Genomic DNA, 26,522 nt, shown 5'->3' on the forward strand with positions numbered 1-26,522 from the left:
CATCGTAAATGCACGACTACGGGCGAACCATAGCCAACATAATTGGGAGCTGACTAGCAAGTGTGTAGCCTTCTCGAGTAATGTGTGGATCAGATTGTGGAACGAAGTAGCCTGTAGGTTCCCTATGGGCGGCATAGGGATTGGTGACTGCGAGAGATAGTGCACGAGTTCATACGGATTTTGAGAACTATAGAAAAATCGAAAGAGTTACGCAAGGGTTCTGTAATACAGTTTCGGCACCTTGAAAGTCAAAAAGCAATATGCGTCCTTCCCTCCTCACGTCAGCGCTAATTTCCAGTACCAAGTGAAGTGAAGGTAGGCAGCTCATCAGAATATTTCCTCTAACCAAAAGTCATCCCAGGAGCAGACAAGGAAACAGGGTCAGTCAAAGGCTCGTACTCTCTCCGCCTTGTCTGAAACGTATGTAAAGGTTCATGAATGCCTCTTGTCCACCTTACAGGAGCTTCACCATCTTCTGTGTCTGTAGTTCCACGTTCCAATCCGTCGCGTCGACATCCCTGCCGTCGCAATTTGCTTTGTGTGCGATGCACGATCTCTTCGTCCATGGCGGTGGTATCCAAGAGCGCTATTGCGCGTGCTTGTCGAGCTTGGAGAAGCATGCGATCAGTCATGCGGACGAAGTCGCGGCGCTCGTCAAGGTAAGGCCGTAGCAGTTCGTCGACTCGATATGAAATCGTGGATTCATTGAGCTTATCATAGATGTCACCGTATCGAACCGGCCAGAGAGCACTTCTCTGCTCCGCCGCATTTCGTAGGTCATTCTGTTCCCATTCTCTTTGCATAAGATATGATGTCATGTCTGCAGCGATGGCGAAGGCCCTGCGCCTATACGGGAGTTGCGCAAGAAACGGGTGGTTCCAGAGCGGATGATGAGGAGGCGCTGCATCTGGACAGGCAGATGTCATAGCGAGATACATGGCCCTGGCGTTCGGATGGAGGTCGGTGAAAATTGGGTCGTTCCATGTCTCACGTTGTTCTGGCGTTGCGTCTGGTGTGGTAAATCGTGTGGTGAAATGACTAGCCCTGTCATCGATCGAGAGGCCTGCTAGGCTCAGTGAGTTCCATGCCGGCTGCGGACTTTGTGTGATGTATTGTATCATAGTGAGGGGGACTTCAGAATGACTTGCGAGATTCGTGCTCGGTTGTATTGTGGAAGGCTGAGTGCTACGTTCGTCGTCTCGGGGTACGTGTTGATCTGCCGATTCGGCCGTCGTCGTCGTGCTGGGTCTAGCGACCGTAGGACCGCTCGACACTGATTGAGGTTCCGCATGAGATGGTAGAAGAAGATCGGCCGAGGATGAACCCGTTGCTCTATTCCTGTAGTGGGAGTGTTGACCGCTCGTATCGATAGCGTGTGGATTACTTGCAGGTGCACCATTCGAATGCTCTTGCGATTCCGCCCGACAAACTTCATATCCTTCTGGGGCTCGTCCTTGTGCTGACTCGGGAAGAATCGTGTTAAATTGGCCGGAGTGAGTTTGCTCCTGTTCAGTCGTACAACAACCATCGGGTGTAGGTGAGGCCGCATTTGGGGATTGCGTCAGCTGCGCGCTCTGATCAGTCACTGGAGGACCTTCTGGATCTTGTTGTGACTGCATCCTGGACCAAGAAACTTCCAATATCTCAGTGTTGTCTTTGAGTGAATGTTGCGGGCGGTAAAGAGAGCTCGTAGTGCCCTCCTCTGTACGCCGTCGTGAGACGCTGTTGCCTGTATGGCTCAAGCTGGAATTGCGACGGCAGGTAAGCGAAAGACGGAAATGATGTGATATCGACAGAGGTGAGAGTTAATAATTTTCTTCCTAGGGTAGCGATGTAAGCGTTGAGCGGTGCAGTGTTGGGCGTTGCACCTCGGGGATGTTGTGTTGATGGCGCGGAAAGAGGTGCAGGTGGTTGTGAGGACCTGCCACATGTCGAGGTAGGCGCCGTCGCATCGCGCATCACATTCTCACAACGGCAAGGGAGGTTCACTTTACGCAGTAGAATCCTGTTCCATCTGCTTTTGACCAGGTAAAGATGGAAATTGGCAACGGCACAGATGCACAGACTCAAAGATCAAACATCGATATCTATAAAATTGTAATCAAACTAGTAAGGAAGAATTTGAACAAGATGTCCGGATACTCAGGACAGCTGTGGGATCTACAAAGTTCAAGCGGCAAGAGCACCGAGCATAGATATTGCCATAGCGATTGAGTTGATCCACGACACGGAAGTAAAGGTCCCTGCACCAGTCGCAGTAGCATTGTTGACGGCTGATACAACGTCGATGGGAGCAGGGAATGAAGAGTTCGCGCTGCCTGCAGGGCAGGTGAGGTTCCAGCGAGGAGTGGTGCTTAGATCGTCGGTGACGGCGAACTTGACTTCGTTCGCTGGATTGGCATCGCGAAGGGTGTACCAAAAGACGTTTTCTCTACCAAAGAGTCGGCAACCGATTTCTCGCCAATATGTAGCAGCATTGTCGACAGTAGACTACAGAAAGGTTACCAAGTTAGTACACGTCTCCCATATGTCTTATGTAGGCGCAACTCACCTCAGCTTTAGCCCACGCTGGGCCACTGTATGGCCAACCAGTTTCTGTGATCCAAACGTCTTTGTCGCCAACAGCACGCTCTGTGGCAGTCAAGGCGCCATTGAAAATAGCAGCTGCATTCTCAATGCTGTTGTCGACAGGGTCCACATAGAAAGGAAAGATGTTGACGGAAACGAAATCGACCTCATCAACAACCGCGGCGTTGGAGCTGTTCACCCAGGCGTCCCAGGCGTCGACGTGAGTGTAAGGCTTGTCTGCGAGCGCCGTGTTGTTCAGACGCGCGCGAGCCTCCCTGATGAAGCGCACGATGGTATCCGGTCCGTTTCCGATTCCGGCGTCATTCCTCTCACCAGATTTTGAGGCTCGATAGAGGTCCTCGCTACCCACAGAGATACCCACGACCAGATCCGCCAGATCTGAGCCATGCTCTTCAAGAGCTGCTTCAAGTGCATTGAGTTCATTATCAATCCTGTCGGTCCCCGAAGCCCAGATACCTAGAAGAAGGCTTGTGTTCGTCGCAACTGCAGCCGATAATGCAGTGATTGGTGTATCCTGGGTTTCCCATTGGACATTGGAATACAAGCGGATGGTGTTAATTCCATCAGGTGCACCTTCCAGATTCTGCGCAGTTCTGAACTCACGCTCGAAGTCTTCCTGTGTCTTAGGATTACCCTGGTCGTCGGAGGCGCCAGAGTTGAACCCCACAATGGGATTTTGAGCAGCTACACAGCCCAATGATGCTGCGATGCTGAGTGCTGATGAGATACGCATTTTTGCAAAGAGTGAAATATAGTTGGTGACAGGCGGGAAAGTAGAAGACCAGAACGTGTAGCAGAGTCAATATTGTGCTACGACAGCTGTTTAATGAGGAACAGTACAGATTACTTATTGCCATGTTTGTCTACGATGGGCGCCAAGTATTGCATGAGATATGGACCGCATCTCGGAGGTATTCGCGGATATTTGTGGTAGTTGTTGGTGATTCAATTGGACCCGTGCGACCTGGTCTGTCTAGGCAAGGCTCCGTGCCAACCCACTAGGAAACTTTAACGTTCGCGTACTACCGCACTGGAATTCGCGTCACTACGACTTGTAGCAGGATGTGGGGAGTGTGTGAATGTGGGGAGGCAGTGGGGTTTAGTCCGGTGCTGCGGAGATGAACCCTTGAGAAGCGATCCAGATCTCGTATTCATGCACAGAATGATGTCTCAGATGCTGGAAGCACGTGACCTCGACTGACATGAGCAGAACAAATTCTCTCATCTTAGAACTGGTCCTATCCTGAAACTCGCAGAGCTGAGTTGGGCATCGTGATAGTTCCGTTGAGCAAATCTTGTGATTACTCATCCAGGCACTTGCGGCAGCACTATCGGGCCGGTCATCTTTGATTCCGACTCCGCATATCGTCTCAGCAGTTGTTATAGCATGTTATGTTGCTCGGAATCAAATGCGACCGTAGGGGGTGGCCATGCTCGTCTTGGCAACAGCGTTGGAGAGTTCCGTCCCGCGCCTCTACTTGATATCAGTCCTATCGTTCTCTAATCTCTTGATTGGCACGCCTTGGCTGGGCGTAACGGCTGCCTCTACCTTTCTATGTGCTGCGACACCGACGGCGAATGTGGCAATCTGAGCTCATCAAGACATGGGAAAGAATGACTCGAGTGCTCTGCTCAAGGTTTGGACCTCACCAATCGTACACCTGTCGCACAAATTGACTGATCACCATGGCATCATCGTGATAATACTGAATCAATTGAGACAGAGCTACGTTTCTGATATTGACACATTAGTCACCGGTAACAGAGGATCTTGGCCGTGTTGACGGCGAGCAATCCGATCGCGTGCCGTATCGTGCATGCGGATATTGCTTCCGTATGCCTTGTGATCGCCGCACTAGGTATGGTAGTCACGCACTCATTGATGCTGGTCCGTGAGAAATGATATCTTCTCTAAAGAATGTTGATGAAATAGATGTAACAATAACTGTTCGATTTCATACCTTGGGCATGGGTTGCTTCAAGAGTGAAGTGATGCAGATTTGGGACATCAGTATGGCTCCAACTTGCTATGAGACGCGCAACGGTCTGGAGCGGAAAGCTCGCATCCATCAAGCTACCCGGGTATCGCAATGCAACCGTAAAGGATTTCGACGGACAGGTATGACCCATGACGCTTGTCTATGGTTTCGCAGCATGCATTGAGTTCGTGGTTTGGTGTTCTAGTCAGGAACGCCAACGGGAACCATAAGCGTCGCCCGAAGCCGCCCCACCATCCTTACGTCATCGATTTTTGCTCAGACGCACGCGTGTGCTCATGCATCCAACGTGCCCTTCTTCGCCTTGACTCTGCGCAATAATGTCTTCCATCCCATATAGCCATGTCCGCCCTTCTCCACTCCGTCTACCAATCTTGCTTTTGCTTCTGCGTACCATACCCGCCAGACTGATCAATGGCACACCATGTTAGCGTATCCGCGAGAAAGACCTGCATCAGTATTGCACTTACTGGTCAAGACCACTGCGGTCAAAGGGATCGCAATAACCCACATCAACCAGAAGTCGCGCGACACCGTAAGGCGATACGGTCGTTCATCCTGAAGTTTCATGAACTGGCTACCGAAGATCGAAGCGACCGTGCCTAGCGGCATGAACACAAGCGTCATCACCGCAATAGTCTTCATACTTTGATTCTCCGACTGCATCAACTTGCTGTCACCCTGCGTGACGATGTTGAACGACATCTCGATGATGTTCGAAAGCCTCGCATTCAGACTTGCAAGCCGTCGCTGCGTCGACTCGAACAGGGTCTTTCTGTATTTGAGTGCCTGCCGAGTATGCCTTTGCGGCATCTCTGGACTTTCGCCTGTCACTACCTTGTGATGGCTATAAAGATCGTTCAGGGTAGCCAAGGCTGCTTCGCAATTCTCACGCAGATACAATGTATGTTTCGTGAGGGTGTGCAGTTCCGTGAAGAAGTGTTTCGGCAATTCCTCAGCTGCTTTCCCCGGTTTGCTCGCGATTCCCGAGATTTGCTAACAGAACATTAGCATGAATGGTAATACATAGTAGACTGGAGAGGTTCGATATACCGTTTCCAAGGGCCCAAACGTGTCAGCTATGGCCCAGGCAGTCCAGTCCAGGATCTTATACATCTCCTCAAACATAATCTCTAGCAATACATACGGATCGTTGAGTAATTCATCGCACGTGGTTGACGCTATAAGTGCTCGGATTCTATCATGCAGTGTGCTAGGAGCACCAAAACATACCAGCTCTACCCTGGCTTTGCTCGGTATAGCGGCCAAGGTATTATCACTATCTGATGTCGACGTTCGTACTGGCTTTGGCAATGTCGTTGATGGCTTTCTGATTCTCAGCACAATACCTGGCTTCAACCAGGTGAAGTGTGTTCGACTCGGAGGCTCTACCGTCTGCCGACCTTCAGCTACTTCGGCGGGCGCGGTCGTGTTCTCGGGTATAGCAAGCGTATTGCACAAAAGGTGAAACCATATGCACATCGAGCCATCCAGATCTTCTCGCGCTGCAAACGACTGCGAAACAGCTCGTAAGCTCTCATCGACGAATGCGCTTGGAATACTGCATGTATCGAAAAGCTCAACCAGCGCTTCAGTTGTCCCTGGTGCAGGCGTATCCCGGGGTGCAAAGCTAACATTGTCAGCAACTACGTTATGGCTAACGGACATTCTCACATCACACGGACAGCTCCCTCGCTTTTCGACTCGAGCTCTTGCACAGACTTCAGATTACACTGATCAACACCTTGGGCGGCATTTTCGCGCCATTCGAACAGGTCCAGTGTTATGCCAGTACTTGTCGCACCCCGCTGGGTCGCCGCGAATAATGAAGCTCTTCTTTCAAATTCATCCAAAGGCTTGCGATCGGCAGTCAAACTTCTGAAAGAGCTCATGTTTCGGCGTGGTCCTGTTGAAGATGGTTTGCTGGATCAAACGTGCGAACAGTCGGTCTGTGAGGATGGCTGGGAAGATGTCGCACGCTCGCATTACAGCGATACTGTACCGATAGCGACAGCTCGCACACTCGAAAGCCATCGCTCACCTCATGCACTATCCAAGGCCACTGCTGCCCCGTCTTCCCTAGTCACCAAAAAGGTCGAGTCCAGCGCCACAAGTTTCGACCATAGCCGTGTACCATGTCAGGCGGAATTCGGGCTCCAAAATTCGGGCCATGAGACCACAGGCCAGCGGTTCAGTGCTTGGCATTTTCCAGCTCTGGCCAAAAGTGGACATGCAATTTCGAGAGCTGAGAGAAAAAGTCCGAGCGGACCTATCGGGATGAGCCGTCAGCGTTACGCTTAATTGGTGGCGCAAGGCTGAAAACGCCAAGGTGGCAGCTGGTAAACATCGAACCCCTCCAAGTGGTACTGTACACGAGGTCGCGACCTGTCGCATCCGTTCAGCACCAGAACAGCATTTACTCCACTACGCCGGCTGTATCCGCGCATGAATTCTGTGGCTTATCGATATCACCTTTCGAATACGAGTTACGTAGTGGTGTGGACGCGGCTTTATGTTGATACAGCTAAACTCCTAAGAGAGCTGTCCATACCAGCTTGCATCAATGCCGAAGGCAAAAGGCGCACAGTTGTAGCGCTCGCTGTTCGCTTCATACTGTCACATGGAGAACCATTCCCTGCATGGCGCAGGCATGAAAGTCTCGCCGAACAATCTTAACTGACTAGGGTAGCCGAAGATGTAGAACTACTGGAGGCGCACACTGCAGCAACGCTGCCAAGGTCAACACGTTGCAGATCACATGCCAAAATAGCCCCCAAAGTTTCCCTTCGCCGCATAGTACTGGATGTTACATTGTCGTGGTCTCGACCCTCTCGATTCGTACCTTGTCCTACAGAGCCTGTCTCTAACGCCACAATGCCTCGATGGGGAGAGTGGAGTGATCAGGCAATACGAAGCGACCAATGGAAACATCCTCTGCGCGGGCTGAAGTCGAGAGTACACCCAAAAGCAATTGTTGTAGATATCTGCGCATTCGAACGGACGCTACACCCTCGTACTAATCGAGCATTAGTCCAAACAGCAAGCTAAATATGAGAGTACCATACACTATCGTCCGCCGAAGTTGAATTCAAACTTAGTCTCAGATTCACTGCGGCTGTATCTGATAGAGAATCGAATGGTATAAAGACTCTACGACCTCTGGAACCTTTATTGGCTTTACTAACACCCATCAGGCTTACCCCTCCAATCTCTCTGGCAAACACGGCGGCGGCTTCGATCCCAACAGTAACACTTCTATACAAGTACCCTCGTCGCAACAATTCTATCCAGTTAGTTCGCCATCAACCTTCTACATTACTCTCTCGATCTGACAATTCTTATCAGACCCAGTTACATCACTGTGGTGGAGGTGCTTACGATCCAAACAATCCCACAAAGCCTGTCGTTGTAGTGCAGCATCAACCAGTATCACAACTAAAGCCGACATTCTCACCCCAAGTACGTATCCTTCTTCCTGTTCTTAGTCATTACCCTGATAGCAGTAAAGACACAAGCCACAAACTACTACCAGCCTTATCAACAGTATCATCAACCTTCGCCGCAAGCCGCAAGCAACCAGCCAGGGTTCATCACTCAGCTGTGTGCTTGTTTCAAGTAAATAGGTCGACATTACCATCACCATGGTCGCGAATGACGCTCAAGCATCAGTTCGCGAGATCGCGCCATATGAACATGCTGCTCCGTACCAAGGTGACAACGGAGCAAATGAAAAACAACCAGGTTTCTCGTCCGTAGTGGTTAGTTGACCGATCCTCTTCCATCATTCATCGGCTGAAATGACGCAGCGCAACGGCCCGATAGAGCTGAAAGGATATTCGTACATCTTCTCACCCATTACTACGGTGAAATGGGGATTTCCGAACTTCTATCGCAAGCCAGGACTTGGGTATCAGAAGCTTGGTCAACACCGTCACCGCGACTGCTTTGATCGCGAATGGACGGGCGACTATGATGATCGATACATCTCATCCTGGGATGGCCAGGTTTCTAAGCTCGTTGTACAAGCGGTCGACGATATCTTCGAAAACAACACGGGATCTACGTATCGGAGAACATTCATTCGCAATATTGCGCCAGTTTATATGCGACTGGCTAACTGGCCCTTCAAACACATTGAATTTGCGCGGCTCAATGGGAAGATTTCTAGTGAAGATTACCCTATGCTTTGCCTCAAATGGTTCATCGCATCGTGTATCATCACGATATTTGCAAGTTGACTCTCTTCTTGGCTATGAGACAAGACTAATGGTAGTTCAGATCTCTAGTCCAAGCCCTGCTGAGATACCTTCACGAAATGGGGGCAACTACGATCCCGTGCCGTATCAGTACTTTGGGTACCCAAAAGTTGCCAAAAACGCGATCGAAATGCATAAACCCAAAGGTCTCGCGTCGAGTGAGGCCAACCCTATCTCTGAGCGTGTCTTACGTCCCAGATATCTCTGCTTTTTGCGCGAGCAAGGTAAGCCGGCGATGATCATCAAGGTCGAAGATTGGTAAGTCGACAAGGCACATGCCACCAGTAAACCTCTGACATCTCCAGGCTGGCACAACAAAACGGTCACAGTCTATCATATGTCTTTATCGCATACACCGCCGAGCAGTTCAACACGCCCGATGATTTTAGGGTCTTACATGAGATTGCCGACGCCGCGGCGCGCAACGCGGGTGTCATTGCATACTGGGTCGGATGTTCTTGTATGCCTGACAACCAACTCGAGGAGGACGTGTACCGTATATGCGATGTCATTCGAGGCGCGCAGTCCCTCGTGATCGCAATCGCAGCTCCGGCAAACAACAGGTACGAGATCAACACACCTGATCTTATGCTCCAACAATGGGGTAGCCGGGTGTGGACTTTTCCGGAAGTTCTCCTAGCTCCTGCTGGTGAGATGATCAAAGTCTACGTGCGTGACAGCGATCTATCGCAGCCACTTCTGGTCGCAAAGAACCAGTTCGCTGCTCAAGTCTGGCACGACGACGCTCATGTCGCCCGACAGCTTATCGACCACTACGAAGGAAATCTGATCTTGAGCCAGCTTGAGCTCGTCACGCTTGCTCTCGAGTGCCTGCACAAACGCCAGACTGGAGAGTATCTTCCTGGCGATCATAGCTACGCTTTGATGGGCTTGCTTCGTGTCAGGCCACAGATCGATCGTACGGACTCTGCGTTTCAAGCATTCGCGCGGTATGTAAAACAGCAAGTGCATTCGCATATCCTATCACTGATACCCCATAGTCTCTCCCTCGCGAACGGTAGCGATCAGCTACTGGAGCGTCTAATATGCATGCTGCCGAAGACGCCGGACCAACCGTGGCATTCGATGGACGATGCCTACAATGCCAAGCTCTGGGACATATTGCCTCAAGATGTCGGTATTGCTGGTGTTGGTGAAGACGATAGCATCATCCTTGACGGTTGCCGTGCCGCAAATGTACGGTGGAAGTCGTTCACACCAGTCGCTCACACTCGGCGCGACTCGTGGAAACGTATGATCGCGAAGTTAATGCTGCGTCTCAGCGGTGTCGTGTTCATCGTTGCTATTGCACTCCTCTCTATCCCTTTCGCTACCTCGATATTGCGCGCCATCGGCGCCTTTTTGCTCATCTATTCACTACTAATGATGGGCTTATCGCCATGGTTGCTTCGCTTGCTCTATCTTGGCAAGTTTTGGGAGCAACAATGCTGGTTTTTTGGCTTTGAGGGCTACATGGACCTGGAAACAATTGAGACCCAGATCTTTGGTGGTAGACTAGGGCGCATGAAATGGACGGTATGTTCGCTCTCATTCCATCCATAACGTTGTACTGATTCTGTTCTCGCACCTGTAGGCAGCGGCAAGTCCACTTTCCAGGCACGAGCGCAATGTTCATGGCGAATGTGTTCCTATCGATCCAACAACCGATCCTGCCGTTGCAGCTCTTGTACAACGAGCGAAATCAGCTGGGCCTGGAGAGCAGCGCGTCTTCACGCTCGTAGATACCGGTGAGTGCTAGTGGTAACATGAGCAGCGCGAAGAGAATACTAATTTGTCATAGGCAACATGACTGCGACTCTCTTCCTTGCCGAACGCCCACCCGTGTGTTTCCTCATGGCCGGCTCTGAGGGCGGTATGAAGCGCATCATTGGTTGCTCCTACGACTGGACTACAGCAACGATGTACCGAGAAACCGTGCTGCGAATAGGTACACAGTTCGAGGACAAGATGTCGCGTGTTGGACGTGTCAAGATTGGCTTCAAGCGCAAGCAGCATCCCTTCGGCCCGTTGTCCCAGGTTGGTGAGGCAGAAGGTAAGCAGTTGTAGTGAATATCGCCCCGGAACGCGTTATGGTGTTATGTTGTGCTATCGCGTGAAGTTTTGATTGCGCATTAGTTTCAGCTGCGTTTTGTGGATGACGAATGGGAATTGTTGGAAGCCTGGCCCCTGTGTCCCACCATAGCGTTTGTGGGGATTTCCACTAGTTCAGATAGGGTGAGCCCGGTCATCTTAGTTTGGATCCGTGACGACAAAGGGCCGACTGTAGCGTGAGGACAATCTATGTTGATAATCACATAATCAATGCATTCGACACACCGCAATTCGTCCTAAAAACATCCACAGAAGAGATAACCGCGCCATTCCATAGCACAAAACTTGTGCCTTTAAGCGACTGAACATGTATCATTTTGTTGCCCCACTCTTCTTGGTCTCTTCGGGGAACCAAGCGAACAGGGCCGACCACCAGCTCAATGACATCGAAGCCGTGGCCACTAAGCAGCGCAGAAAAGTTCAGAATCGGAAGAACCAACGATTGCATCGTGAGTTTGGTCTTAAGCACCCTGCGCTTTGCTGAGCTGATTTCGATAAAGGGCTACGAAAGAAGAAGCCAAACGCGGCTTCTGCTCAAGCCTCGCGCCCATTCCAAGTTGACCGCTGGCGTCTGGACGAACTGGACGACTTGCTCATCGATGCTGAGGAGTCCGCTACCAAGGAGCTCACTACCAAGGTTGCGAATGTTGTCAACTCGACTGCTACTCCCAGAGGGACTGTCGTATTCCGGAACTCACTCTTATGCGTTTCGACCTTAGTTCCAACCACGCTCAATCCCCCGCCCATGATCTTCCCTCTTTCCACCGACCACCTTCTCCACCTAGTCCAATACAATGTTTTTCGAGCTTTCGTCTCCAACAAGCGTACCCTGAATGCGCTTCTCAAAGGTTGGTCATACGACAAGCCTTATACAGAATGTCCTGTTTGTCCTATCAGTTTACCCTACACCGACGACACCAACATATATCCTTTGAACCCTAACATACCTCCGTCGCTATTTCCCACTCGCTTGCAGCAAGAGCGCACGCACTCGTCCTGGATCAATCTCTTTCCATTCCCTTCGCTACGAGACAATTTCATTAGGCACGAGGAACGACTCGATCACTGGGATCTGTTGGATGATCTTGTTGGGGAGCTTATGAGGAATATACCGACCAAGGAGCGACGAGGTACGCCAGCTGCTATCACTTTGTCTGATCCAAAGACTGCGCCTGAACAGCCGGTCGCAGCGGTAGGCAACGATGACGATGGGGTCACAGCGGGCCGCAGAGGACTTATAGTCTGGGGAGAGCCTCATGTTAAACAGAACTGGGAGGCTACGCCTGAGTTTCTGAAGAAGTGGTCGTGGGCAGTGCAAGGATGCGACGATCTGCTTGCCTCGAGTAACCGTTGGAGGTTGGCGAGAGGGGAAGAGCCTCTAAGTCTTCCGGCAATAGAAGACTTGTCTTTGGATTAGAAACGTCATGACGCGGTATAAGTAACATGACCACCAGAATGCGATACTTGTTGTTGCAAAGCCACGATAAGAGAGAAAGTAGAACATCGGAAGATTGGTCGCTAGTGTAAAGAAAGGTCTTGTGCCTATGTTATGAAGAACCAGAAGGTACAATCAGATTCAGTGTTTCTGCGGAGATACTACTCGTCATCAGGCAATCCTACAATCTTGAGCGAGTCTTTCCATAACCTTTGTGCCTTCTCTACATCATAAGCCCATGGGGCGTAGCCCAGTGCAGTGTACTTGTCATCGCCTTCCTTGTATGGTTCCGGTTCTGCGCAGTCAACCAAGTATTTGCCACCCCTGTTCTTCCAAGTCTCAGCAACGGCGGCCCACACCGTTGTCGCAGCACCCTGCTCGACGCTTTTGATTGTAGGGTATACGTGATCCTGACCATCGAAAGCATCCGGAGGCAGATGCTGCATGAGTGCGGTCATGATAACGCCGGGATGGACGCTCGTGGCGTGAAGGTGGCGCGCGCCATGTCGACGCTCAATCTCATTAGCCAAGTAAATATTCGCCGTCTTGGACTGGCCGTAGGCCATGGTAGGGTGATAGTCGCCCTTCTGAAAGTTGTAGTTGTCGGAATCATTGATGCCGCAGATGTTGTGCGCTGAAGATGCGAGGCTGACGACGCGGGATGGGAGGCTAGGCGAGGCGGCTGCTAGAAGGGCAGGTTCTAGAAGCTTGTAGAATAGGAAATGTGATAGATGGTTTGTGCCGAACTGAAGTTCGTGCCCATCAGCTGTGAAACGGAGATCTGGTATAGCCATGATTCCGGCATTGTTGACAAGGAGATGGATCTTTGAAGTCTTGCTAAGGATAGTCTCAGCGGCGGCCCGGACAGACGGGAGTTTCTCCTGGTCCATCTCGACGATGGTCATGCGTGAAGATTCTAAGATACCCTCGAGGGCGGATTGAGCCTTCGCTGTGTTTCGGGCGGTAAGAAAGAGGGTCGCACCAGTGGCTGCTAGAGCACGAGTAGTTTCGATACCTATGCCAGACGATGTACCAGTAATGACAATGACCTCCCCCTTAAGTGTGTTCTCAGCCTTTTCGTCCTTGATGATTTGCATAGCTGTTGGACGCGCATCGCCTGGGCCTTTTGGCGAAACATGGGCCTGAGCGTAAGGAGACATTTTTCAATGAGAATGAACTTGGATATAAAAGGTGAATGTGGTTCGGTTGTGATGAATAGGTGAGATGTTCAGTGATTGTGAAGTGTATCGATGGAAAGATGCTTCACAGGCTGGCAGGCTGACCACATATATAGTGAAGGCACTGCACATAGTCACACATCGCCGGGTCGCCGCGGACTCGGCACTTACAAACCATCGCTCTCATAGGGGCAGAACAGGACGAATGCTTACACCGCTGCTCCGTATGGGCGTGTCTGCCATGTCAGGTATTAAGTGCTAAATGCTCGATATATCACTTGAAATGAGGCTCGGTACCTGGACACATGGGAATACTCGGACATCTAGCTGCGAGCTAGGCTGGAGGAAGCGACAATGTCATCCGGTGGGGCCAAGCTAAACCGCAAGTATGGCCGGGGAGACCCCGAAGTCAACACGGACTAGGTTCGAATTGGAGAAAATGTCATCTGCGCTAATTGTAGATCGCGTAACGAATTTCGCCAAGAACTCAAAAGTCTTCGACGGATGCTGCTTTACATAACGTTATGTAAACATGTTATGTTGGTAAAGCACCATGCCAAAATAGGGGTTAGGTGTAGAAAACACCATGTAGTACCGTAGAGCAGAGTTGTCAGAGAAGTAGATACTGTAACTCTGCAGGAGCTATAACCTGGCATCAATCGCAACTCAATGTGCAATCACTGCATCAACTTTCTGGCTAACAGCATCCTGAACAAAACCTTCGATATCCAACACACGGCCACATACGACCTCGACATGGCTCTAGTTCCACCCACGACGAATCTCAGAGAGAAGATGGAGATCACAGCCCGAGCCTTCTTGTCGGCATTCGAAGAGGGCGCAGCTCATAGCGACGCGTCAGTCATCAATCGCGATCTTACATCCGACTGCACACGTCATTTCCTCCCAGCAACTGTTATGAAGGCTTTCGGACTTGCGGCAGACGCTTCCTTCGACACCACCGCTTTTGAAAGCATGTTCGGGAACGATATCAGAGTGCTGCACTTCAAGGATAACGTCATGTCCAACTTGGCCATTGACGTGGAGGCGCGCCGCGCCGCTTTCACAGCTAAAGCCGATGTGTTTGTCAGGAGCAGTGGGAAGACGTATTCCTCTGAGGCTGCTTGGTTTTTGTACTTCAACGAGGATGGGTCCAAGGTCAAGAAGGTGGTTGAGTTCTGCGACAAGGATGCTCTGTTGGAGATGGCAGGCGATGTGGCCGCTGCATCGGGAGTGTAAAGATGAGTCGGATATAAGCTAGGGAGCTAGGAAAGACAAGAACTTAGCTAGAATCAGTGATCTATTGCTCCAGCAATGTACTTTCATGAACTTACATGACGTTGTGATCGTGTTGTGCGGCAGATAACGCACCGCGACGCGAGTGCCGGTCGCTGTTGATGCATCTTGGCTATACTTACTAGAAATGTCAACAAGCAAGTCAACAAGCAAGTCAACAACGGCTGGAGGTGTGAGAAGCAGAAGCACGAGTGGGCTGAGGATAAGAACAAAAATGGTGTGGAGCCAGCTCTTCGGTTTCCACCAATCCAAACACATGACGGGTCATGTCGGACGCCGGTGATTGAACTGACTAGAACGCAACATGGTTGCGAATCTCGGCCCGCTGGTTATGAGAGATATATGCATTTGTGTGCACGATATGTCAAGCTGCCGGCTTCACGTTCACATAGATCCACTTCATGATTGCATCAACTGTCCTCAAGTGCTTACAGAAGGAATCAAAAAGTACATCTTGTCCTTTGCAATGAGCGATCGATTGCATAGGCGTGCAGTCATCAGCAGCGCCTGCTTGAAGTGGCTGCATCGCAACGGCGACCACGGGTACCCCATCGTGGCATGATAAAGCGCGGTATGCGTCAGACGATGACATGCATACACAAGACGAATACCTTGTCTGGAATTGCTGATCCAGGCGCTAGATCAATAAACTACAACGTATTGTACCTTGTCGCAATGTGCCAATGATGCAAACTTGCTTGGTCTGTCGGACGACGTAAGTTGCGCTTGGAGAGTAAAACTTAATTGAAGTATAAAACTTCTCTCGCCAACCACACACGCCAATTCAGCTTGGAGAACAAGATCGAGATGAGGCGCAGGTTTGGAAATCAGGAACTGCGTATCAATCGTCAAAAAGCTAAGAAGTCTCTTACTGCCTACCTAGCTTAACATATCCCATGGCCATGGCTTGACTACACGAAGCGACGGATAAGCGGCATGCAGATGGTCTCACGCCGAGGATGTAGCTGCTTAGAATCCTACACTCCACCCTATTCGAATGCCGTGTTGCGCGTGCGACAGGTATGCAGATAGGATCACCAACGTGGAATTGCGCTACAGGCGATCTTCACTGCTTATAGTCTAATAACAGTGTGCGCATGAATATGAGTTCAACAAAGTTATGGCTCCGACAAGGGGGGGCCTGGGCGTCTGGGCCTAGGTCAACTAAACGGTGAAGTTGTGCAGCGTTCCAGATACGATTCGTTTCAGGAAAATGGTGTTGTTGCGGTAGAGCTAGATATGCAGTTGCTGCGTGATCCTATAGTGTTCATCCGAAATAGCTAGGGGTGGTACATGCCTGCGAATTCCGTGTTGTGCCTTAAACAAATGCCTTTTGAAATGCTAGCAGTAGGCACCGCACGTAGGGTACCAAGTTGTACACGCAAGGTTCGGCTGTGCAAAGGCGCGTTGCGACTACGCGCGACATCTAGGCTACCTAACCCAGCAGATGATGATCCAACCGGCGACAGCAGCGTATCGACGATGGGACGTGTGTGCAGGCAGACTCTCGGGATTCTGTCTTGCTTCAGTGATCACCTTGGTTCAAATCGGGAAAGAAGCCGACATGCAGGGTGGCATGGCTGCCAGCCACCAGAACTTTGACATTACGTAACGGCATCCTCAAGCAGAGATTCAGTCAAGGGACTCAAGAAATCTTGCTGTAAGTAGGCGCATTGCTACAATGTTGCTACCCAAGGGTACGAAGCACAGTATCGATCACCACTGCGGGCCACCAGGTAGGTAGTAGTACATGCTGGGGGGAACTACACTTCCCTTGTTGCCGAGGGTCTATCATAACAAGTGGAGCGAAGCCACTCGTTCCTGATGCCCGGTTCTACCCGCCGGGCCGAGCCCGGCGTTAGATTTCGGTAAGCCGCAGGAAGGTTCGCTACCTGAGCCAGAAATGCTGGATCACGACCAAGGTCGTGATTCAACTTCCCAATGGGCATTGCCCGCCCATTGGAGATATCGTGGATCGCGTTGGAGGTGTACCTCCAGCAATTCCTTGGAATTTTTGTTCGTGGCTCGCTTTAGCTCCCAGCCAATCGTATCAAGCCATTCGTGTAGCAGCAGGGTAGCGAGGCCCCGCTTTTCTCATCTCGTCTCTCATTCGTGTACGGCAGCTACGCTGCCTCGTCGTGGTCATCCTTCATAAAAAGCCGCAGGAAGCTAAGGCAGCCTCACTAGCCATTGTGGTTACACCTAATGCAGATACGAACACCGTTTCACACAAAACCCATTGACCGGATCTAGCCAAGCGCTGGCTGTCATCGTCAAGAAAAGAAAGGGTTAGCCTCTAGATACTGGTAGTCCATCTACACTCACTGTTACAGTGTGGAGGCAGACCCACATGCAGTAGGGATTGTATACAACACCTTGTGGCTGTATCGGCAGGAAGCTTGACGACTGATTCGATAGCTTCGTTGGTGTCATGTGATCTACCTTTCACACCGACTTAGAGATGCATAGTATGGTGCCCAGTTGTACAGCTTCGCTTAGATGCAAAGAAAGTTGCGTTCACGAAACGGGGTTGGAGTGGGTGTGAACGGTTTCTCAATTTTCCGCGATTATGCTATATATGCCGAGCTAGAAGATTGCGAACTGTCTCGATAACCGGTCAAGACTAGAGTATCTCACCTCTATTTCTCTTGTTGACGATCTTGCACATCAAGCACCTACGGCACTCACCATGAAGTTTCTTCTTACTACCAGACTTCCCTCTATCTGTTCCGGGACGGACCATTCCAGCTATGCTATCTTCGAAGATACTAGCTCTGGTCTTTCTATTCCGTTTACCAGTGGAGAGCCATTCGACGTATGGATATGCGATGGCGAAGAGGTGACGGGTGATCTCATGGATAGCTGGCTCGCCCAAGCTTGCCATATACCCAAGTCGATGCTAGTGCGAGACGCCACTAGCATTCCTCGCCTGCAGAAACACGCTAACGGCCGTGTGGCTCAGATGGCCGAATTCTCTCTGCGAATGCCAAACGATTCAACGAAAGAATGGGAGGTATCAGTGCTCCGAGACGCAGAGATGCTCTATGCCCGAGCCCGCGCCAATGTCGGAAGCCGAAAAGTTCTTGGCAATAAGATGGACTCCCAGTCTGGGAAGGATACTGTCCTGCTCGTCGGGGCGGGTATCATGAATCTGATGACCGCACATTTCTTAGCTGTGCGTGGCTACCAGATTCGAGTCGTCGACCAAGGGCCAGACCCTCGCTTTTGCCAACCCAAGGATTGGGCGCGGCTAGGCGTTACAAGCGGCGGTCATAACGCTCGCATGTTCACCAACACTGAAGCCGACAATTACAATGAGCAAGGCAGCGATATATACCGGGACATGCAGCCCATATTCCGGAATACTGTCCGCAATGGCGGATGGAGCGTGAAGTCACCAAAAGATTTTTCTAGCAAAGAACAAGCCTGGGTCGAGGCTTTTGAACGCATTCCGGGTTGGATGGCGGGGACTTTCAAGAAGAATATCCATGAGGTGAACTGTGAGTCCGGGAAGATCTGGGAAGAACTTATGAACATCTACCCGCAACTGTTCAGTGGCGTTGGCTTCCACAAGGACATTATACGCATGTATACAGAGCCAGTCGCCTTGGAATCATCCATTAGTCTGAATGGTAGACTTGGTGCGCTTCTCCAAGCTCCTAGTCCCGAGGAATTCCTGGAGCAATATCCCAGCTTTCGTCCCGCCGCCGAAACCAATCATCTTGCAGGAGGCATCATCGTGGATGGATTCACAGTGAACGTCCACCTATTCATGGATAAGTTGATAAGTCACGTCGCTACCCTGGGCGTGAAATTCCTGTGGGATTGCAAAGTCCAGAGCATCCAGCGCAATTCTGAAGGCGAAGTCACCATGCTGAAGTCAGAGAAGGGAGACTTGAAAGCGGATCACTTCGTCATAAGTCCTGGTACAACAAAGCATGAACTGTTGAATGGGACAGCCTCGGAGGATCTTGTTCATGGCGTTCTAGGGATATGGTTGCAGATTCCCAATCTGAACCCGAAAATGCAGAATTCCATGAAAATTCATCGACGTGGCCACAAGGTAGAAGACATCAACATCACCGTTGCCAATGATGCAGAGACTGGTGAAGACATTCTCATCTTTGGGGGTGGATACGGTTACGTCGGTCTAGATCGCCCAGCACCAGACTCAGCAGAGATGGATGCTCTATACGCCGAGCTTGAGGAGGTTGCACGAATTTACTTTCCGCAAAGTTATGCTGCAGCAAGTAAACGTGGCCCTATGGCCTTCTACCCGGGCGGATACCGTAAGTTCTGTGTGCGGCCTTTCACACCTACAGGCCTTGGCCTTTTCGAAAGAGTCCCTACCGCTGGTGGTGGTCAGCTGATCATTACTGGTGGTAACAACACGGGTGGCTTCGCACAGGCTCCTGCTGTAGGACGTGCAGTGTTGCGATCACTGATAGGCGAGGAAGATCCCATTCATGTGCTATTTCACCCTGACCGTGGAAGACTCCCCTTCACCAAGACCATTGATTTGCAAGCGCCATGTAGCAGTTTGAGGCTCCAGGATAGTTTGAATACGAAGAAGCGAGAGCCATTGAAACTGCTCCTACTCTGCTCGGATGGTCCTCAGCACCGTTACCTCCGCTACCGTCTCGATCAAACCTTTCCTGGCTACCATTGCATCCAGGAAACAAGCTATGGGCAATTCCACCAGCTGTTGAAGAAGCGTCGCATCGTTGACGCGTTCTGGCAGAAATATCACGGGCTTCGCCGCCAGGTCTTCGGTCACGACCGCCAGCGCAAGGCGTACTTTGATCGTCTGATGCCGCAGGATCATCTATCACCAGAACCGAACCTCGTTGTCGAGAGCGTCAACTGTCGTGACGTATGGGACGCAGTGGAAGAGTGGCAGCCCGAGCTGACCATTGTTTCAGGCACAAAATATATCGGCAAGAAGCTGACCGCGCGTGCGGGGCTGATGATCAATATGCACACAGGCCATCTTCCTGAGTACAAGGGAAACCACTGCATCTTCTTTGCACTCTACGATGGCGCAGTCGATAAGGTCGCATCAACGCTACATCAGCTGACATCGAGTTTGGACGGTGGTGACGTCCTGGAGAAGGTCTTCCCACCTATCTTGCCAGGAGATAATGAGGAAAGTCTGTACACGAGATGCCTAGAGATGTCGATAGATCGTTGCGTAGACCATGTCGGGCGCTTTTCGGAAGGAGAGCAGCTGAGTTTCGTGCCACAGAAAGCGCAAGGGAGGACGTTTCGACATCGAGACCGTACCCCGATCAAGGAGTTGTGGTTATGGTGGAAATTGAACGTGAACGGCTTGCTTACTGGAATAGCTATATCGAAGTTGGCTATCTCATAAAGGACGCTATTTCAATTTGGGATCGCGCCAAGAGCCGAGCGTTGGGGCCACTGTGTAGCGAGTGTCTCGAGAGGTCTGACTAGCATGCACCTGAACCTCATGTTCGAGAATACATATATGTATAGCGATACGTTGATCTCAATTGTTCTATGTAGACTGTTGAAGACCCCGTGGAACTTCCAAAGTACTATGTGAAATAGTACCTGGATGCTTGCCTCCCTTTTCCACCTTCAATAAGCCATACAGCATGCTATGCGATCTTGATAGTAACCTTTCCGAGGTTCTTTTGGTCGAACATGTACTGATAGGCCTCTTTCAACTGTTCCAGATTGAACTCCTGTTTGTCAACAATAGGATGAATATTGTTAGCTTCGATAGCCTTGTTCATGTCCTCAAACTGCATGCGAGAGCCAACAAGAAGGCCTCTTACTGTGCACAGGTTACTCAAACAATCCAAGAATGTCGGCTGCTCCTTAGATGAGCCACCAATAAAGCCAATAATAGATATTACACTATCGATGGCGACGGCTTTGAGCGACTGAGCAATGGTGGCGGGTCCGCCGACTTCGATGATGTGTTGCACACCAGTTCTGTCGCACGTCAATGCCTTGGCTTGCTCGCCCCAGTTGGGAGTTTCGCGGTAGTTTATGATGTGATCAGCACCCAATTGCTCCAATAGCTTTGCTTTGGCATTCGAGGAAGTTGTTGCAATGACTGTTGCGCCTGCGGCTTTGGCAAACTGTAACCGAAGATCAGATGTTGAAGCAAATCAGTCGCGATCTACGCACCTGGATAGCGAAAAGGCTGACACCGCCAGTTCCTTGAGTCAGAACAACATCGCCCGGCTTCAGAGCTCGACTTTCGAGACCATAAAGCGCGTTCCATGCTGTAAGACCAGCGCATGGGAGGGTGCTTGCTTCCTGCCAGTTGAGGTTTGCAGGTATCGCGACTAGGCCTGTCTCATCGAAGGCACCGTACTCGCGGAGCGTACCGTCGACGAATCCGCCTAGACCGGTTTTGAAAGATGCAGCATCTAGGGAACCAGCCTGGTGCCCTTGGTTGAACATGGTCAAGACCTTGTCTGCTTCAATGTCAGTGGAGGCACTTTGTGGAAAAGGAAAACGATGAGGTAGGCTGCTACGAGGGCTCGCAGCGGAAGCCAGCTCATCCAGTTTGTTGCATACCTCCCGCCTTTAAGCGAGTGACGCGTGAGCCAACTGCTTCAACCACCCCAGCGCCATCTGATCCGGGGATTACACCATCTGTGAAGCCGAAAGGGAACTCGTTCTGAGAACTGTTAGGATCATATGACTGGATTGAGTCTGGAGTATATATTACCCTGGCGATAGCGAGGTCACGATAGTTGAGTGAAGCAGCATGGACTAGATCATGTCAGCCTGAGGCCTGGCCTACTACAAATTTGAAGCCGCACGTTTCACTAAGACTTGTTTGTCGCCCAGCTGGGGAACGGCCACGTCATTGTTCAAGGTGAGGCTTTCAAAGCCAGTTCCGCCCTCCACGGTCCACTGCTTCATAGTTGATGTTGCCATTTTGAGTGTGATAAGGTATAGTGTAACTTGGAAGGATGGTTTCTTTGCACGGAAAGAGAATTTGACTTGATGCCCTGAGAGAGCTGCCGGCAATTCGCTCTGTATTTATGTGTGCTGCTGAGATACTGACATAGTGCTGGCTTTTCACGCAAACTTACCTGACAAAGCTTTCAGGCATTCTAGTTGTGACCGTACAATTCGTAGCCCTGCATTCGGCCTTCAAGAACGCTAGCTGCAGAAACTGGTTGTGCAACTGAGAGGCCGAATGACACGAAAGGTTGACTAGCCCCCTAAGAGAAGTGGGGCGGCGTTTCGGCGATCACCGCTTAGGTAAACGCCGTTCCGTTCGCCACCGGCGTTCAGCAGATACCTCATTTCTTAACCAGCACTCACTCGACCATTCGCGAAAGTGGAAATCTGGTAACCGACGGCGCTTAACATAGTAGGCAATGCGTGGCCGTCTAGAGCTCCCCCCTGTAAAGGCTGCATGCCTGGCTTGGTATCTGTCCACAACTGTTTGTGTACGTTGACGACACTGACATGTAATGGCAGTCGGGCATGTAAAACTCGCTGTAACGGCCAGTACCCATGTGATAATGTAAGAGGTCTCTATATTTTGACTACAGTCAGCGTCTGACTTCAAGCAGTGCGTTACAAGGGGCAGAGAATGCACCTTTCGGCCCAGCCGCAGAGGCTGTAAACCTCGAACAGCGCCTGCTGAGCAGGCCGGTTACCGTTCTTCTCCACAAACTGTCGGCACTAGTCAATTGTTTCTTGAGGAAGCTTATCCGACTTATGCTATAGACAGGACACCATCCATGTTTGGTATTCACCATGGCCAACCAGGAGACGAAGTCGTCCCGAGCAATCCCGTTCCAGATGGAACTCGAAGCTATCGGACCGAAGCCGATGTGTGAGTCGAATGCGCCTTTCTTCGGTCACCCGTACGTTCGATCACTGATAGATTCTAGGTTAGACGCATACTACACTTTCATTCATCCATGTTTCCCGGTTCTGCCACCAGCTGTCGCTCCACATCCGCATGCTCAACCTCATTCAATGCCTGATCTGCAGAGTCAAAACCTTAGAGAGATGACCTCTCCGCTCACTCTTGCTATTGCTGCACTCTTGGCTATGGTCCCATCCTATGAGGCAAGGCAGGAAGTGTCCGACACGTCAAGCCGATGCGAACTCGCTCATGCGTTATCCAAGTCAGCTTTGCAGAAGTTAGATGATGATATGGAAACGGACAGCCTACCTCCCAGACCGAGATTACATCCGGATATCTCACCAAATCTGGAAGGCATTCTTGCTCTCTTCTTTAGTGCTTTGTATGAATACTGTCATCGAGGCAACATCAGCAAAACTCGCAAGCACCTAGCTTCTGCTATAGCAGCTGCTATGGATGCAGACCTACATAATTCTGGGCCCAGTGCCCCCGAAGCTGTGCGACGGTCTTGGTGGATGATTACATACTTCGCCAATCAGCTTTCAATCATGCATGCACTTCCGCCATTGATAAGGGTCAATGATCCATGCCTCAGAACGCCCTACCCGCACTGTGAGGCTGTATTCGGAACCTGGAGGTCATTACTTCGCGCCCAATCCCTACATCTCACTGTTTCTACCCGGACCGAAATCGAGGAGGGAATTGAGTCATTTAAGATGCTTGAGGAAACACTCGCGTCATGCGTTCATGATATTGACCAGCCACACACTATCAGCTTGCCACAAAGCTCTGATACCAAGGCTATCGACAACTGGAATACAATCTCCCGCATCGCTGTTCATAGCGCTCGAATCAAGCTCTATCGAGCTGCCGCATTCGCAGACGTTCCAGTCTTCGTTGATCGACATTGCGACATGGCCGCTATAGGTGTTGATCTACATAAGGCAAATTCTCCCAAAAGTCCAGAATCCATAGTTGCGACTGTGAGTAGCAGTTGGTATACGCTGGAACAATCGGATCTTGCCAGAGAAGAAGATCTGAGTAGGAGCTGTTTATCTTCGGCATTGGCCGTCATACGCCTCTTCCGCAAGCTCACGATAAGTCAGAAACCAGTTTTGAACTACTCATGTCTCAATGATCAAGACGCTTCCCAATATTCATGGCCATTGACGGTACCTCTCTTAGCTTGCAGCGCTATGCAAGCTTGTTATGTCTTGGTTGCAACGCTGTGTCAGATGAGGGCGTCAACTGGCCTAGACAACTCATCGATCCTCGAAACAGAACGAACAACTGAAGAGATCAGACATGGTCTCGAAACGACGATGGAGATTTACAGTCTGTACGATGCAAGGTTTGCGTGGGTTAAGGCTATGTATGACGAGCTAAAAGGTGTCTATATGGTTGCTTTCGCAGACAACTCGCTTTGACGTCCTGCACAGTCACGAGTAAGGCCTCGGGGAGCTGCCTGAGCCTATCTCCATAGACCTGATTACTAAAAGTGAGACTATTCACCGGACGTCCTTATCTGTTACACTAAGCGTAGTACGGTCTCATTTAGAAATACCCAACAGTCACCAAAAACAGCGTACCGCAACTAGTTTCTGTATATCATTAGTAATTCCAACCAGCATGAATATCCAGTTATGCGAATAAGCCACTTGATTTGGCGCGTTGATCATGTGCAGACGCCGGGCAAGACGCCGGGCAAAGCCGGTGTAACCGAACGGGAGTACGCCGATCGTCCCTTCGCCGCTACCGTTCGGAAACATCTACTCTTGCGATGACTAAAGTCTCCGTAGCCGTCTCGAACATGATTACACGGGTTATAAAAGGTCAAAAGCAGCTACTCGATCTGCACCGCATCTCCAGCCCGCATCTCAAGCATACACCCACGGCATTCAAGATGATGAAGCAGCCAACCAGCGAGCCATACTATGACCTTGGTACCTATGAATGGGAAATCAGCACGCAGAATTCAGAGGCCCAGGAATGGTTTAATCGCGGACTGAACTGGACTTATGCCTTCAACCATGAAGAAGCATGTTATTGCTTCCGACAAGCCATTGCTCACGATCCAGAGTGTGCAATGGCTCACTGGGGTCTCGCATTCGCCGCGGGCCCCAACTACAACAAAAGCTGGGCAGTGTTCAGTACCGAAGACCTCAAGAAGGTGGTCACCCAATGCAACTCCGACGCACAGGTAGCTCTGGAAAAGTCATCAATGGCAACACCAATGGAGAAAGCGGTCATCCAGGCACTACAAAAACGCTACTTGATCGAGGAAGTTATGACGAACTTTCCCAAGTCAAACAAGGCTTACGCTGAAGCGATGAGGGAGGTGTATCGTGAGTTTGGTCACGACGATCTAGACATCACCACGCTCTTTGCCGATGCGCTCATGACATGGACTCCAAGAGACTTTTTTGACAAGAAGACGGGAAAGCTTGTTACATCGTCATCTGTGCTCGAGGTCAAGGGTGTTTTGGAAACTGGTCTGAAGCACGCCGAAGTTTCTCGCCATCCAGGTGTCCCGCACATGTACATCCATCTTATGGAGATGTCAGACACGCCCGAGAAAGCACTTGCAGCCGCCGACATCATCCGTGATCTGGTTCCAGACGCCGGTCACATGTCGCATATGCCTTGCCATATCGATGTCCTCGTGGGTGAGGTAAGTACCTATGGACAAACGCAAGCAGAAATCTTTGCTGATTACCTCTGAGTACCGTCGCGCTATCCTGTATAACCACATAGCAACTGTCGCCGACGATAAGTTCTTTGTCAAGCAAGGCGGTCTGAACTTCTACAGTTTCTACAGGCTTCATAACTATCATTCCTTGATTTATGCCGCGATGTTGGCAGGTCAGTCCCAGGTTGCGTTGGAGTCCTGCGACCGCATGGAAGCTACGGTCACAGAAGAGATGTTGAGAGTCAAATCGCCGCCTATGGCTGATTGGCTGGAGTTCTTCCTGGCTGTCAGAGTCCATGTACTGATTCGATTTGGGATATGGGATGAGCTCAAGAAGCTGCAAATACCAGACGATAAGGATTTGTATTGCGTTACCATTGCTATGCGGCACTATGGCATGGGCGTCGCATACGCTGCGACAAACGACTTGGACAACGCAGACACCCAGCGTGAGCTATTCCATATGGCTTCGAAATGTGTGCCAGAAAGCCGCTTGGATTTTCCGAACCGCATTGTGGATGTACTCAAAGTGGCCAGTTCCATGTTAGACGGCGAGATAGAATACCGGAGACAGAACTATGATGTCGCATTTTTCTCAATCCGGGAAGCTATAAAGCATGAAGACAATCTGATATATACTGAGCCTTGGGGTTGGATGCTACCGGCAAGACATCCATATGGCGCTCTATCACTTGAGCAGGGCCTGGTAGAGCAAGCAGCACGAGCCTACGCAGAAGATCTTGGACTAGAAGGACGTCTGACGCGTGCGCATCAACATCCCAAGAACGTCTGGGCGTTGCACGGATACCACGAGTGTCTTGTCCGACTCGGTCGGTCGAAGGATGCTTCCAACGTCAAGAGACAGCTCACTCTAGCCATGGCCGAAGCCGACGTATCTGTAGCGTCATCTTGTTTCTGCAGGATTGGCGAGGTAAATGCATGAAACCAAACACGGCAATGCGAATAGACATCACCAAAGTACTGCCTTTATCAGATTCATAGACTTAAAATGAGATGTTCAATCAAGTTGTGCATAGTCAGCGCAATTCTGCTCAAATCCTTTCGTAGCTGATCAAACGTACAAAGGTATTCGAATCCAA

The 26,522-nt window shown here is 50.6% G+C and overlaps 10 protein-coding genes across 10 annotated transcripts; 5 read left to right on the forward strand and 5 right to left on the reverse strand.

Moving 5' to 3' along the window:
• Positions 1 to 341: 341 nt before the first annotated feature.
• Positions 342 to 1,619, reverse strand: AA0111_g11050 (hypothetical protein; the record flags this gene model as incomplete). The annotated part of the gene is made up of 1 exon (XM_028644872.1): positions 342 to 1,619. The coding sequence occupies one exon, from the start codon at positions 1,617 to 1,619 to the stop codon at positions 342 to 344; it is 1,278 nt and encodes a 425-aa protein (XP_028501304.1).
• A 550-nt stretch (positions 1,620 to 2,169) lies between these two features.
• AA0111_g11051 (hypothetical protein) lies at positions 2,170 to 3,322 on the reverse strand (the record flags this gene model as incomplete). Its single annotated transcript, XM_028644873.1, has 2 exons — positions 2,170 to 2,490; positions 2,552 to 3,322. The coding sequence occupies 2 exons, from the start codon at positions 3,320 to 3,322 to the stop codon at positions 2,170 to 2,172; spliced, it is 1,092 nt and encodes a 363-aa protein (XP_028501305.1).
• A 1,540-nt stretch (positions 3,323 to 4,862) lies between these two features.
• On the reverse strand, positions 4,863 to 6,478 carry AA0111_g11052 (hypothetical protein; the record flags this gene model as incomplete). The annotated part of the gene is made up of 4 exons (XM_028644874.1): positions 4,863 to 4,993; positions 5,057 to 5,582; positions 5,640 to 6,216; positions 6,261 to 6,478. 4 exons carry the CDS (start codon positions 6,476 to 6,478, stop codon positions 4,863 to 4,865), a joined length of 1,452 nt encoding a protein of 483 aa, XP_028501302.1.
• Positions 6,479 to 8,227: 1,749 nt separating this feature from the next.
• Positions 8,228 to 10,909, forward strand: AA0111_g11053 (hypothetical protein; the record flags this gene model as incomplete). The annotated part of the gene is made up of 7 exons (XM_028644875.1): positions 8,228 to 8,344; positions 8,393 to 8,605; positions 8,865 to 9,100; positions 9,148 to 9,792; positions 9,844 to 10,378; positions 10,437 to 10,590; positions 10,644 to 10,909. 7 exons carry the CDS (start codon positions 8,228 to 8,230, stop codon positions 10,907 to 10,909), a joined length of 2,166 nt encoding a protein of 721 aa, XP_028501303.1.
• A 352-nt stretch (positions 10,910 to 11,261) lies between these two features.
• Positions 11,262 to 12,371, forward strand: AA0111_g11054 (hypothetical protein; the record flags this gene model as incomplete). The annotated part of the gene is made up of 2 exons (XM_028644876.1): positions 11,262 to 11,403; positions 11,455 to 12,371. The coding sequence occupies 2 exons, from the start codon at positions 11,262 to 11,264 to the stop codon at positions 12,369 to 12,371; spliced, it is 1,059 nt and encodes a 352-aa protein (XP_028501300.1).
• Positions 12,372 to 12,550: 179 nt separating this feature from the next.
• On the reverse strand, positions 12,551 to 13,549 carry AA0111_g11055 (hypothetical protein; the record flags this gene model as incomplete). The annotated part of the gene is made up of 1 exon (XM_028644877.1): positions 12,551 to 13,549. One exon carries the CDS (start codon positions 13,547 to 13,549, stop codon positions 12,551 to 12,553), a length of 999 nt encoding a protein of 332 aa, XP_028501301.1.
• Positions 13,550 to 14,236: 687 nt separating this feature from the next.
• On the forward strand, positions 14,237 to 14,806 carry AA0111_g11056 (hypothetical protein; the record flags this gene model as incomplete). The annotated part of the gene is made up of 1 exon (XM_028644878.1): positions 14,237 to 14,806. One exon carries the CDS (start codon positions 14,237 to 14,239, stop codon positions 14,804 to 14,806), a length of 570 nt encoding a protein of 189 aa, XP_028501298.1.
• A 2,746-nt stretch (positions 14,807 to 17,552) lies between these two features.
• AA0111_g11057 (hypothetical protein) lies at positions 17,553 to 20,234 on the forward strand (the record flags this gene model as incomplete). Its single annotated transcript, XM_028644879.1, has 1 exon — positions 17,553 to 20,234. The coding sequence occupies one exon, from the start codon at positions 17,553 to 17,555 to the stop codon at positions 20,232 to 20,234; it is 2,682 nt and encodes an 893-aa protein (XP_028501299.1).
• A 250-nt stretch (positions 20,235 to 20,484) lies between these two features.
• Positions 20,485 to 21,784, reverse strand: AA0111_g11058 (hypothetical protein; the record flags this gene model as incomplete). Its single annotated transcript, XM_028644880.1, has 5 exons — positions 20,485 to 20,973; positions 21,023 to 21,315; positions 21,419 to 21,521; positions 21,573 to 21,616; positions 21,667 to 21,784. The coding sequence occupies 5 exons, from the start codon at positions 21,782 to 21,784 to the stop codon at positions 20,485 to 20,487; spliced, it is 1,047 nt and encodes a 348-aa protein (XP_028501306.1).
• A 2,759-nt stretch (positions 21,785 to 24,543) lies between these two features.
• On the forward strand, positions 24,544 to 26,365 carry AA0111_g11059 (hypothetical protein; the record flags this gene model as incomplete). The annotated part of the gene is made up of 2 exons (XM_028644881.1): positions 24,544 to 25,404; positions 25,457 to 26,365. The coding sequence occupies 2 exons, from the start codon at positions 24,544 to 24,546 to the stop codon at positions 26,363 to 26,365; spliced, it is 1,770 nt and encodes a 589-aa protein (XP_028501307.1).
• Positions 26,366 to 26,522: the final 157 nt, after the last annotated feature.

The sequence above is a fragment of the Alternaria arborescens genome (assembly GCF_004154835.1).
Source record: "Alternaria arborescens strain FERA 675 chromosome Unknown contig_43, whole genome shotgun sequence".
In the NCBI taxonomy this organism is placed as follows: domain Eukaryota; kingdom Fungi; phylum Ascomycota; class Dothideomycetes; order Pleosporales; family Pleosporaceae; genus Alternaria; species Alternaria arborescens.